We start from the raw sequence: 14,712 nt of genomic DNA, 5'->3' as shown, positions 1-14,712 counted from the left end.
CTTGTTTCTTGTAGGGAATGGCTCTCCTAAAAGAATACATTCATGATAATTTTCTACATGGCACTGCTCCTTTTGAAATTCTACCACAATTGGATACACACCTACATGAGCATTTGCCACTCAATTCCCATCTCCTGTGCTTTTACTCTGTTGTGGGTACATAGAAGTCCCTTCCCTGTGCACTCAAATAAGATCACAGGCTTGGCAAAAACAACACTGGTGAGGGAACAGCAGACTGTTGTGTGTCTTTTTATCCCCCCAGTGCACAAAATTATTTTCAAACCACTAGGAACTTTGTTGACATCTTCAAGAAAATGCGGCTTCAATTCATTTAATACTCCTATAATTTTATCAGCTGGAAAGAAGGCCAAAGCAGAAAAATTATGCATTTTTAAACTGAAATCGTTGTTGCTGTATTATATGGGCAATCCTGACTCCTCAGAATTCAGCTTTTTAATGATTTTGTGTCTTTTTTTTTTTTTTTTTTTTTTTTTTTGCCCCTCGAGAGTTGTTGTTTTCAGGTTTTTTGGCTTTCAGGATTTCAACATGAGGGATTGCAGCATTTGGGATCATGTTTAGGGGCATTGTAATTGACACTAGTGAAGATGGCACAGATTAGTTTTTCTCTGCTCTTCCCTGCTACATACAACTATTAACCCCTGAAATAATGCAAGAAATGATGCAACCAAAGGAGAACTCCAAAGGTGGTAAGAAATCCAACTGGCTTGGGACCTGAGGACTTGGGGAGCAGCTCAGCAGCAAGGCATCTCATGCCTGCCTCCCAGCCACAGAAGACCCCCAACCTAGCAACAGAAAATATCTAGAAGTCTCTCTGTTGATACCAAGCAAGTCCAGTGCCACGGCAAGTACATGTGGAACATTCTCAAATATGCTGGGCCACATGACAAACTTCAATACAAATAATTCAAATTATACAGAATATGTTCTCTGACCGTAATAGAATTAACCTAGGAATTAAAACAGAAATGCATCAACAACAACAAAACTCTAAATATGTGGAAACCAAATGACATGCTTCTAAATAATCTGTGGAACAAAGTGGACATCTCAAAGGAAATTAAAAGGGACATAGAAGTGAATTTTAAAAGCGAAAAAACAATAACTCAAAATTTGTGGGGCACATCTAAAGCAGTACTGAGAGAGAAATTGTGTTGGTCAGTTTTCCATTGCTGTGACAAAATAACTGAGATAACCAAAAGAAGGAAAGAGGAGCTGAGGTTGTGGCTCAGCAGTAGATCACTCGCCTGGCATGTGTGAAGTTTGATCCTCAGCACCACATAAAAATAAACAAATAAAAATAAAGGTATTGTGTCCAACTACAACTAAAAAATAAATACTAAAAAAAAAAAAAAGAAGAAGAAGGAAAGGTTTATTTAGCTCACAGGTTCAAAGTATTTAGTCCATAGTCACTTGACTCTTTTGCTTTGGGCCTGTGGCAGCACAGTATATAATGGTAAGATTGTGTGATACAATGGAGTATTACTCTGCATTAAAAAATGACAAAATCATAGAATTTGGAGGGAAATGGATGGCATTAGAGCAGATTATGCTAAGTGAAGCTAGTCAATCTTTAAAAAACAAATACCAAATGACCCCTTTGATATAAGGGGAGTAAACAAGGACAGGGTAGGGACGAAGAGCTTGAGAAGAAGATTTACATTAAACAGGGATGAAAGGTGGGAGGGAAAGGGAGTGAGAAGGGAAATCGCATGGAAATGGAAGGCGATCCTCAGGGTTATACAAAATGATATATAAGAGGAAAGGAGGGGTAAGACAAGATAATATAAATGGAAGAAATGATTTACAGTAGAAGGGGTAGAGAGAGAAAAGGGGAGGGGAGGGGAGGGGAGGGGAGGGGGGATAGTAGAGAATAGGATAGACAGCAGAATACATCAGACACTAGAAAGGCAATATGTCAATCAATGGAAGGGTAACTGATGGGATACAGCAATCTGTATACGGGGTAAAGTTGGGAGTTCATAACCCGCTTGAATCAAACTGTGAAATATGATGTATTAAGAACTATGTAATGTTTTGAACGACCAACAATAAAAAAAAATAAAAAATAAAAAAAAATTAAAAAAAAAAAAAGATTGTGTGATAGAGGAGGCCTATTCACCTCATGGTGGCTGGAAGCAGAGAAAGGAAGGAGTTCAAGCCTTCACATCCCCTTCTAGGGCTCACCCCCCCATGACCTAGCTTCCTCCAGATCAGCCTCACCTCTCCTACCACCTCCCAGTAGTGCCACAAACTACTAACCAAGACTTTAACATATGGTCCTCTGAAGGACATTCAAGATACTAACTATAGCAGAAATCTATTAAACTAAATACTTACATCAGAAATAAAAAGAGTTTTCAAGTCAATAACCTATTATCTCAAGAAACTGGAAAAAGAATAAATGCAATACAAAGCAGGAGGAAAGATACAGTAAAGATCAGAAATCAATGAAATTGAAAACAGAAAAAAATAACAAAGAAAATGAATGAAATAAAAAGCTGATTCTTTGAAACGATCAGAAATATCAATAAACATCCAGCAAGGCTGACAAGAAAAAAAAAGAAGACATAAATCTCAAAATCAGGAAGGAAAGAAGGAATTGTCACTACTCATTAAAGGACAATAAAATAATGCACATTAGTTTAGAAACTTAGATATAAGTCTACCATCACAGTCAAAATAATGAACAGGTTTATCCCTCTTGTCAAAAACTACAAACTACCAAAACTCAGGAAAGATGAAATAAATAACCTGCATCGTCTTCTAACTAGTAAGCTGAATTCATTAGAAATTTCCACAAAACATATTCAACTTTCAATTTTCACCAAATGTTTACTAAACATTTAAAGAATTAACACCAATTATATACAAACATGTTAAGAAAAAAAAAAAAAAGAAAGAACATTTATCCACTCATGTTATGAGACCAGCATTACTCCAGTGTCAATACAGGACCAAGGGCATTACATGAAAATTACAAATCAAAATCCATCATGAATACAGATGCAAAAATCCTTTATGAAACATTAGAAAATCAAATCCAGCAGTATTCAAAAGAAATGTAAGCCTGGTTCATATTTGAAATATCAATCTGTAATCTTCCATATTAGCTGTATAAAGAAGAAAAACCACTTGATCATATTAATTGATGCATCTATTCGTGATTTTTTTTTTAAGTTGAAAGAAAGGAATAGGAGGAAACTTCCTATTATACCAAAGAATGCTCAGTTCAAGACAGGATATCATCTGTCCTTGATTTTCAACATTATATTGGAAGTCCTAAGTAGTGAAATGGGCATTTTTTAAAAGTTAAATGCATTGGAAACTGTGGGGAAGGAAATAATTCTTATTTTCAGACAACATAACATAATTTGGCTAAGTAGAAAATCCTTAAGTAATCTAATTTTAAAACAGTTTTAAAAAACTCCTAAAAGTAATAGGGGAGTTTAACAATGTATTAGGCTGTAAGACCAAAGACAAAAAATCAATCATATTTCTATATACTAGTAATGAACAAATAAAACAAAAACCTTTTTAAATATTTTCAATAGCTCTAAGAAATGAAAAGTGAAGTTAAAAATGAAGCAAAACATCTAAAATATTTGTCATTGAAAATACAAAATGTTTATGAAACAAATTTTTAAAATTAAGTGAAGAGACATACTTTCAAATATTAGAAAGTACAGCATATTAAAAATGACCTCCTAATGATCTATTGATTCCATACAATTCCATCAAAATCTCAGTAGGATGTTTCATAGATGTAGACAAGCTGATTTTAAAAGTTTTATGGTAAATTAAATAATCTATAATAGCCAAAAGGATTTTTAAAAAGAAGAATAATGTTGAATCACTCCACCTAATATTAAGACTTTCTGTAAAACTATAGTAACCACCTGGCATGGTGGCACACACCTGAATCCCAGCAGCTTGGGTGGCTGAGGCAAGAGGATCACGAGTTCAAAGCCACTCAGTGAGACCCTGTTTCTAAATAAAATACAAAATAGGGTTAGCAATGTGGCTCAGTGGCCAAGTGCCCCTGAGTTCAATCCCCAGTGCCCATCCACCCCCACAGAAAACTACAGTAGCCAAGACTGTGTGGTGTTGGTGAAAGGACAGAGAAATGAATGAACAGAATAGAGTTCAGAAATACACAAACATAACAAAAGGATATTTTTAATTGAAATTCTAATGAGATAATTATGAATTTTCATGTTGCCATACAAAAAATATGAAGAGATCCCATGTACCTCAATTATAAAATTTTTAAACTTTACCACAATAGATAACTAGGATATTAACAGTGATACATCTAATGGCTCTATTCCATTCTATACAATTTTATCACATATGTAGGTTTACATGTCTACCACCAGAGTTAAAATAACGAACAGGTTTATCACCACATGGATCCCTCTTTTCTAATTGCTCCAGCACCACTTTTTAAAAAGCTTCCATTGAATTGCTTTTGCACTTTTGTCAGAAATCAGTTGAGCATGTTTGTGTGACTCCGTTTCAAGATTCTCTGTTCCAACAATTTGTATGTCTGTCCCCCCACTAGTATCACTCTGTATGAATCACTGTGACTATATAGTAAGCCTTATCATAGTGGGTCTTCTTGTTTTATTTTTCTTCATCATGGTTGATTTAGCTACTCTACAGTCTGTGATTTTTCCATATAAGTTTTAGAATAAGATTTTCTATCTAGAAAATCCCTTTGCTGGGATTTTGACAGGTATTTCATTAAAATTAGATGTCAGCTGGAGGTGGTGGTGCAAACCTATAATCCCAAGCTTCTCAGGAGGCTGAGACAGGAGGATCCCAGCAACTCAGATTCTGTCTCAAAATAAAAATAGCTGGGGATGTACATCAGTAGTAGAGAACCTGCCTATGGAGTATGAGGCCCTATATTCAGTCCCCAGTACTGCCAAGAGAAAAGGAAAACAGCTAGAGATCACTTTTTGTTTGTGTGTGGAGAACTGACATTATTAACATGTTGTATCTTCAAATCCACAAACACAGAATGTCATGCATTCATGTCTTCTTTGATTGTTTTCATTGGCATTTTTTATTATCGAGCACACAGATCAGGCAGGAATTCAAACTTTTGATTTCCTTGTGTTGTTTCTATCTAGCAACAATTGATTTCTATGCATTAATCTTCCATACTGAGACTTTGATGAACTTAACTGTTAGTTCTAAAAGTTTTTTCTTACATTTCTTGGGATTTCTTACATGGTCACATCATCTGCTTTGTCCTTAATTTTTAAGTTTGATTTTGATGTGTTAAGGAATGGATTTCTTTGGGTTACCTCATTCTAATGAGGTATTCACTGAAATTCTTGACTATGTAGATTGACATCTTTAACTAAATTAAAAAAATAATTTCAGGGCCTATTCAATTTTTTTTTCCTTTCTGCACCCTTTTTTTTTTCTTCTTCTGGGACTTGGTTGACACCAGTCTTTGTCTATTTTTTTCTTTGATACCACAGGTCCCTGAGAGTCTCTCGATTGATTTTTCAGTCTTTTCTTTCTGTGTTATTTAGACTGGATAATTTTTATTGTTCTTGCTTCAAATTTATATGTCTCCATTCTGCTGTTAAACCCATTCAGGGAGTTGCGTGTTTTGTTAGTGGTGGTGCTGTTGCTGTTAGTTGCTGTTGCTGTTTGTTTTTTGGTTACATAGTTTTCAAATCCAAAATTCTATTTTTAGATCTTCTATTTCTGCAACTTTATAACTCACTATTCAAGATTGTTTGATCTTTCCACTTTTAAAGTCTTTGTAGGGTAAACATCTGTTTCATCTAGGCATTGGTATCTATCATCATTTGCCATGAATAGAGATTCTCTAGTTCTTCATGCATAGTAATTTTAGTTACAATATTATAAGTCCCATGAGTCTTATATATATTCTAAGAATATTCTATGTATGTGTGCATGCATGCACACGCGTATATTTTTTAGTAGTTAAATAACCCATTTGATTTCAAGCTTTCAATTCCAGCCACTGTTGTGGCTTGTCATTCCAGTGTCAGTCCAGTTTTCAAAGTCCTTGCAGTGCCATTTGGATCAGTCTTGGTTGCATACCAACCAGTGTTCAGTTAGAAGTTTGGGTGATGGGTGTATACTGTATTTCAGTTCTCAAAGTCAATATATGTACTGTTTAGCACTAGCTGTGCATGCACAGCTCATGAGCCTAAGAATTCATAAACAATTCTAGAAGGTCACTTTCTTCAACTTCTTCCTTTCCATGATATCTCTATCTCTCTCTCCCTCTCTCCTTCCCCAACCCCTCTCTCTTTCCTCGTCTCTTTGAGCTTCCCTTTGGGTCCTCCAGCCATAAACCTTCATTTACTCGTCCCTGCTGCTTCTCTTGCATGACTGCCCAGATGTCTACAATCAAACAGAGGAATGAGTGCATATGAAACAGTATTATCTCTTATGGGACCCTGGTGCCTCCCCTGTCATGTCATTCGTTTGGGGTTGGGGTGCACAAAACTGGAGAATAAGAAGAAAACCAAACAGAGACTTAGCTCTACTATCTTACCTGTTTCTCAAGAGCATTTCTCCTTGATTTCTTTCTGTCTGTGCTAATGCTCACTTCTGTTACTAGGGTAGGTTTAGTTCAGCGTGGGGAATTGTGAAGAAAATAAAAGGATAAACTCATTGTCAATTTAGTAGTAATTCATTTTGGTCTTTTTTGATCTTCCTGTTGATATTTACTTTTGGGGTCCTCAAATAGCTGTTACCTGCATACTGTCCAGGTTGTATGACTATGTTCAGTGGGAAAGACAGAGTGGAATGTGCTTACTCCATGTTACCTGGAATGAGACCACATATCATTGTTTGTTGTTCAACTCATTAATTGATGAGGGAACCAGTAAGATATTAATACTGGTTCAAAAGATACTTGAGTTATGAGGTATTTATATCCAATTTGATGAAGAAACATTACAAAAAGATTACTGAGTTCTGTGAAAAACTGGTTAACATCCTACAATGCAATAAACTAATTTTGGGGAGTACCTTTTCCATTGCACAGAAATTATATTAATCTTTACTAAACAAAAGCTACATGTTAAGTAGTAATTCTTCAAGTCTGGAACTTTTAAAAAATAGTAAATACTTTATTTGATGCTAAGCAATTCCATTTTTACTAAGTATGTTCTCTCAATAAATCTTGAATGAGTCTTTGCTCCCATATGACTTGGAAATTATATGCCATTCTTATTTTCTTTTATGCTTTATTTCTATGTTTTGGATAATTTTTCTTATATTTAGCTATCAAGATTCTTCCAGAAGGTTTAACTGAAGCAATATATAAGTCCAACTTAGGTAAATCAATTTTTTTCCAACTCAATAAATATTTGTTTTATGCCTACACTGTGCCAGAAACCTTGCTAGGCAATTGTGCAGAAACCCAATGCATGACTTTTATAATATACACCAATCATATAGGTTCTTTTCAAAAATAGTTTTTCCAGCATAATATAGACTATACATGAAAATTTCTAAACTACATATGGTATGGTTGTTGAGGAATAAAATACTTTATTCCTATAATGCTCTTCAAATTAACTCAGCATAGTTAGTTTTGTTCATTTGTTTAGCAAAAGATGTGATTTTGATGGCTGTTTACTCTCAAAGGAAAGGCAGAGGGAAAAAAGAAGAGGAAAAACTGAAAGAGGAGGAAGAAGTTCTGGCAGCACCAAAACTGACTGGAGAAAGTTCTGATAAAGAGTGGTTCTCTCCTCCTGATCCTGAGTTCTGTATTTATGTGTATGAAGTGACCAAATCAATACTGCCCATAACCAATGTTAAGGAACAGATTGAGGTTCTGGCCAAGTAAGTTCTCTAGGTATAAATATACATTTTTAATTTCTGAATGTTTTTCATTTTAGTGGTTTGCTTTTTTTTAAAAGCCATTTTTGACAAATCCATTACAATAAAATTGAACTTCATAGTATCCTTTCTCTGACTCTGAAGCAGAAGCAGAATGAACTTCAAAATTTTTCAGTTTCTCTTTTAGGTCCCTTTTCTTTAAAGAATCAGAGCTAGGAGCTAGAAATTGCTTAGAGAAACATTTTTGTTATTTTCTCCAGCTAAACCATTAAAAGCATCCTTCAGTGTGGTCTTGGAGATGTTATGAATGAATCAAAAGTTTGAGAAATAAATCATTCCTTAGGTGTACAAAATCCTCATAATTTAAATATGCCCCATTGGTGAATTATTTGTAACTTAAAAATGATTTTTCATACAAATAATCATCCTCTATTTTTCTATTTGTGTTTCACATTGCTCTAAAGTTGCTTGTGAGTATTCTTAGAGCCTGTGGAATACTGGTCCTCATGAGAGTGTTAGATCAGATGCCACTAAGGAAAGGCTGAGAATGAGACTTGGTGGCTGTAAGGGATCAGGAATCACTAGAAGTGGAGGATAGGCTTCGTGATTGACACCGCCCAGGAGGTGAGCTGCAGGCTTGTGCAACAGCTGCAGTCTCCACGGGAGCCTGTGTCTACTCCAAGTAGAAGTGAGCAGCAGTCATTAAACCTGGATGTGACAACTGCAAGGATCGCAGCTGCCAGATCACTGACTTCTTGTCAGCCAGGACTGAAAGACAGCATTTTTTGGCGACAGAAGTTTTTCCTGATGTCCTTGAGAAGTGATGACTTAAGCAAAACCTTTGATTCAGCTCCTATAAACATTTGTCAATTTCTCCATGCTTTGTTTCTCTCTGAGGTTCTTTCCATCACTCCCAAATCATTGTCCTTTTAAACCTGAGTCCATAACAAGCTGAAGAGAGATGCAGAGATCTATCCCCAGACCTTTGGTTCCTTGGCATTCAATAAAGCACTCCTGGCTAGATAGAGCCGTGGTCAGATTTCTAGCTTTCTCAACATGTTCCCTTTGGGGTTTTGTTTGTTTGTTTTTTGTTTTGTTTGTGATGCTAAGGACGAAACTCAGGGCCTCATACATGCTAGGCAAGCAACCACTGAGCTATACCCCCAGTCCTTTTATTAAAAAAAATTATTTTGAGAAAGGGTTTCATGACATTTATCATGCTGGCCTCAAACTATCTATCCTCCTGCCTCAGCCTCCAGAGTAGTTGGGATTACAGATGTGAGCCACTGAGCCTGACTTTTCTTTCTTTATTTTTTTTAAAACTATTGTTCTTCATAGTACAGCAAGAGGAGATTCTTTTAAACTTGTAATTCTACAGAGAGTGGTGGCTTTAATTGTCAGAGGATCTTTGCAGCAGTGATTGCTAAGTTCTTCAATGAGCACTAGGAGAAAACCTTAAAGGAAGTATCCACTCCCATCATTGCTCACTGCTCTTTTTCTAATTCCTCCTCTTCTTTGTCTAACTTCAATACTATGTGATGTCATGCCTTTCTCTCTCTCTCTCTCTCTCTCTCTCTCTCTCTCTCTATATATATATATATATATATATATATATAAAAGTAAAATTATATATATATATAAAAAGTAAAATTAAAGGACTTGAAAATGTCAGTGAATCTAATGGGAAATTTTTCTATTTGTCTTGTCTCTAAATTTAAGTTCATTCAGAGAAAACTCTTATGTTAGTGCAACACCTTGGACTTGAGATTAAAACATTATAATTCAGAATACTTTTTTTCAGAATGAGGTAAATTTTAAGACTGCATTTATATTTGGTGTAATGTTGATTTGTATTTTGTTATAAATATTGGGAAATTAGCAATGAATTTCTTCTTCACAATACATTAAATTGCTAGAGTTTGTGTATATATATATATATATATAATATATGTAAATAATTACATACATACAGTAAGCATAATGTTAACCTCATTGTGAGTAAATTTTTACATTTTTAAAAGTAAATCAAACAGCAAAAAATCAAAGGGAATTCAGTTTGGAGGGGGGTTTGTTTTGACATCGGAGATTGAACTCAGGGGCACTCAACCACTGGGCCACATCCCCAGCTCTATTTTGTATTTTATTAAGAGACAGGTCTCACTGAGTTGTTTAGATCCTCACTGTTGCTGAGGCTGGCTTTGAACTCAAAATCCTCCTGCCCCAGCCTCCCAAACTGCTGGTATTACGTGCATGCGCCACTGCGCCCAGCTAGAAGGAATACAGTTTTTATATGGATAATGATACACATAATAGTAATCAAAGTACCCAAAATGAGATATTAAACTTGATTGATTTTATTTCACAGGTATGTGGCAGAAAAAATGGGTGGTAAGATTGCAAAAGACAAACTGCCTGATTTCAGCTGGGAACTTCATATAAGTGAACTAAAAGTTCAACTTAAATCCAACGTTATACCAATTGGATATATCAAAAAAGGAATCTTCTACCACCGAGCTTTGCTTTTCAAGGTATTTTGTCCATTGGCCATTATGTTAAGATTAGAATTACTACCCTTGCTTTAAAGACAAGAAAACTAAGAGTTGGAAAAATAATTTACCCAGTTTCAGTCAGAGGGAAGACTAGAATTTGAACCACATGCTTATCTGAATAAAAATAAATAGACACCCCCAAAAACAACCAAACAAAAAGCCTACCACACTGCTTACACCCAGAGGGAATTCTCATTCTGGTAAAAAATCTGATATCAACTCCTTGTCATTCCTTGGCTCACCTCTTACTTGTCCCCAACCCACTGTCATCTGGCCTTTGCACCAACCCTCTCAATAAGTACCATGGTGACCTCTGCAATGTCTCTCTTACTTAATATGTCAAAGAATTTGACTGTCCTATTTTTCTGACACTGCTCTCTTTAGTTGCTTTTGTCCTCTCGGGTCATTTCATTCAGTCTGCTTTGGAGATCTCTTTTTCTCCACCCCTCTCTTAAATACTGGGGTTTCTCTACGTTCTGACCCAGGCTTTCTTCTGTTCTCTATTAATGAATTTCAAAGGGTAAAGTCTTTCTTCATACAACCTGAAATAGTACCTAAATCCCTAAGGTTTACAATTGTGTCCCACTTCACAAAGAAGATGTAAGCTCATTTGCATGTTGGCTGGCTCACTCAGATTTTTCCCCAAGGTCACAAAGGCAGACTCTGGAGACTGGCTTTCACTTTGGACCACCATTTACAGTAACCTTGATACAGTATATACAATATACAATATAACCTTGATACAGTAATCACATACTTTCTGATTTTAGATTTGTTCTCTACATCTATTCCATAGGACTTTTTTTTCTGAGGATTTAAAGTGCTTTGACTTGATGTTAAGAATCAGTCAATACTATTTTGGAAAACATCCTGTAATTATATATATGTGTGTATATGTGCACAGACACACACACACACACACATATATATGACACACACACACATGCATGTATGTGTGTATGTGTGTGTGTGTGTGTGGTCTGTACACCCCACTTGACCATGAGGACCATACATTTAGATATTATTTGTGTTGCGATGGACTGTTTCCTAGGCTGTGTCAGGCTAGATGGAATATAAAGTCCTGAAAATGACAACCATATCTTAATCATTTTGGCTTGCCCAAAACTACTTTGCACAGTCATTACGTAGTAAGCAAACAATTAGTTAAATTAATATATAAATATAAAGAATGTTAAAACAAGGAAAGTCTTGCCTTATGAATCTCTGTAGCATTTATAGAATACTTAACTTTTAATCCTCAATGCATATTAATTCACTTCATCTTTATAACCACTCTCTTTGTAACCAAATGAGGAAGCGACTGTTGTTCTCCCCTCACAGATGAAGAAATGGAAGCCTAGATATGCTGGGTCGCTGGCTTGTGACTAGTATACCTCAGGGCTGAGGGGAAATTAGATAGTTATTCCCAGCTTTTTTATTCACTGTGAACAGTCTGAGAAGTTTCCAGATTATTTTAAAGACACTTTTTAAAAAAATAACCTCAAAATCAGGAAAAATTGGGGCAATTTGAGGAGGTAATGTCTAAGGAACATAAGTATCCTCTAGTGAGGTGGCAGCAAGTGGCCTGAGAAGGGCCCACCACGCACAACTCTGCTTTCCCTTTAGTCCAGTCCCTGTCTACCTCACACAGAATAAATTGGCTAGAAATAGGTCCCCACGAACTTGATGCCCCCATTCGATCGCACTGCGTATCACAGCCAAAGAGCAGCCCGGGGGTGTGGGAAGATTGATAGATGGGCCGGGGCTAAGAGCCACGCAATAGCTTTTCCCCAACACCTTATCCATCTTAGCCTGATTCAATACAGCAACTGCCTGAAAAATGTCACTTCCCCCAGGACCCTCTGAGGTCACAGCATCCCGAGGAACCAGGGAACTTCTTACATTCGATCGGCTCCTATCACAGGTCGTCCACATTTTTCAGCCTTCGAACTCAGCCTTCCTTTGCAAGGTCGATCTGACCTTCCACCTCGGTGGGTTTTACAACTAAGGGCTTTTCTCCATCTCCCCCCCCCCGCCCCCTCGTCTTGTTTTCCCTCCCCCAGGCTCTAGCTGATAAAATCGGTCTCGGCTGCAGTCTGGTGCGAGGGGAGTACGGCCGCGCGTGGAACGAAGTGAAGCTGGTCAACGAGTCTCGGAAGGGCTTGACCGGGGGCCTGCCGCTGCCCGAAATCTACATCGTGGACCTCATGTTCCACCCGGGGGCGCTGCTGAAGCTGCAGAGCAGGGAGGCCGACTTCTACCGATTTCTCTGAGCCATCGAGGGAAATGCAAGAGAGGTTTAGCTGAGAAAGTCACTACACACACTTTCTGAGAAGTTTGTCCACTGATCTTATTTAAATAAAATTATTAGCAATGTTCTGTGTAGAAATGAGGAACTCTCTTGAACTGTATGGTGCTGCTGGCTTGTGGCCAGAGTTGTTAGGTCCTGTCCTGCTCACGATCAGTCTCTCACATAAAGGTCTCTGTGGTCCCAACCATTCAGGACCACTGTGCCTCTCTGTCCCAGAGGAATCACCAGTAGGAGCTCTCAGCTGCTGCTCCCAGGAGGTCCCTGTGGCCCTCGACTGTCCTTCATGCCCAAAGTGCTTCAGGAGCAAGTGCTGACGCTACCTCTGAGGATTTTTCATGTCCTCAATCTCCCTTTCTCACTTTCATTGAGATTTGGGTATATTGACTGGCTTATAGGTAGACCTTAGTATTACAAATTCCTTTTTTAACTCCTTTTGTTCATGTTTTTTAAAACTTACCATTAACCACACTATTTAGATCCACTTCACTGAATTGAAATTAATTTTTAGGGACTGGGGATGTAGCTCAGTGGTAGAGCACTTGCCTAACAGGTGTGAGGTCCTGGGTTCAATCCCCAGCACCACAAACCAACCAAAAGTTTCAAAAAAGTATTTCCTAAAAATGTCTTTGTCTTGTGTATACTAACTTGGAAATAGACCTTCAATGGAGGTAGGGGAAAGGATGATATGAAAATAGGAGACAACTAGAGGAAGGGACTGTAGCTTAACAAGGAGGATGGATAGGACCAAACTACTATATAAATTGTCACAATGAAACCCATTATTTTGTACAATTAACATGTGCTGATTAAAAGGAAAGAAAAATGTAGACTTTCAGTTAAAAACAATCCCGATTTATTCTTACACATTATTAGGCTGAATCATCAAAACACAGCTTTAAATTAATACAACAACAACAACAAAATCCTTGCTGAGCAATTGTTTTTTTCAGAATTGAGCACAAGACAGGAATAAGCATATTTCAATCAAGAAAACAAAAATTAGCAGTATGATGACTCTCATGATGTGTGAATTTCCTAGCCAGCCTTCAAGTATAAAGTTTATCCATGTAATCATTTTCTTTCTTGTTTTTCTTTTGGTTGTTTTGTTTTTTTGTTTGTTTGGTACTGGGGATTTATCCCAGAGGGCCAATAAGATACATCCCCATGGGCTGGAGATGTGGCTCAAGTGGTAACATGCTCACCTGGCATGCGCGGGGCACTAGGTTCGATCCCCAGCACCACAAAAAAAAAAAGATGTTGTGTCACCCGAAAACTAAAAAATAAAATATTAAAAAATTCTCTCTCTCTCTCTCTCTCTCTCTCTCCCTCTCTCTCTCTCTCTCTCTCTCTCTCTCTCTCTCTCTCTCTCTCTCTCTCTCTCTCTCCCTCTAAAAAAAAAAACAAAAAAAAACAAAAAAAAAAAAACATCCACAGCCCTTTTTAGTCTTGAGACAGTATCTCTCTTAAGTTGTGAGGCTGGCCTTGGACTTAATTTATTTTCCGATAGTCAGTATATAGTTAATGCTATAGTATCCCTTGAAGATGCTGGTAGGATTTCCCCTTCCTCTACTGTTTTCTCTTTGCTTTCCACTATACAAAGTCTAATCTGGGACAGAAAAGATCCATTCTTTATAGGACATATCAGGGCACATACAGGATTGCCTGGAGTCCTTAGTTTGGGCAATGATTTAGCAGATAAAACTACACATGACATACATATTTTCTCTACACTAGAAGAAGCTACAAATTTTCATAAAAAGTTCCATGTCAATGCTAATACTTTACAAAAGCATTTTAAAATAACTAAGGAAGCTTCCTGCTTCAGCCTCCCTAGTTGCTGGGATTACAGCAGTGAACCATGACCATGCCTGGCTATATAATCATTTTCTTTCTTTTTTTTTTTAATTTTTTTTTTTAGTTGTAGATGGACACAATACCTTTATTTTATTTATTTATTTTTAAGTGGTGCTGAGGATTGAACCCAGGGCC

General features: G+C 36.9%; 1 protein-coding gene across 3 annotated transcripts in view; it reads left to right on the top strand.

The window, feature by feature from the left end:
* Positions 1 to 13,344, top strand: part of Armc3 (armadillo repeat containing 3) — a 98,083-nt gene extending 84,739 nt beyond the window's left edge. For all 3 annotated transcript variants that reach the window (XM_078023322.1, XM_078023321.1, XM_078023320.1), the window contains 3 exons: positions 7,669 to 7,866; positions 10,229 to 10,391; positions 12,476 to 13,344. In XM_078023322.1, coding sequence (XP_077879448.1) covers positions 7,669 to 7,866; positions 10,229 to 10,391; positions 12,476 to 12,685 — 571 coding nt within the window. In that variant the 3' untranslated portion in view covers positions 12,686 to 13,344. The remainder of the gene's footprint in view (positions 1 to 7,668; positions 7,867 to 10,228; positions 10,392 to 12,475) is intronic.
* The last annotated feature ends 1,368 nt before the right edge of the window (positions 13,345 to 14,712 follow it).

Source organism: Ictidomys tridecemlineatus, chromosome 10, assembly GCF_052094955.1.
Source record: "Ictidomys tridecemlineatus isolate mIctTri1 chromosome 10, mIctTri1.hap1, whole genome shotgun sequence".
In the NCBI taxonomy this organism is placed as follows: domain Eukaryota; kingdom Metazoa; phylum Chordata; class Mammalia; order Rodentia; family Sciuridae; genus Ictidomys; species Ictidomys tridecemlineatus.
Note: the sequence above shows the minus strand (reverse complement) of the source record. Positions and strands in the feature narration are given on the sequence as shown.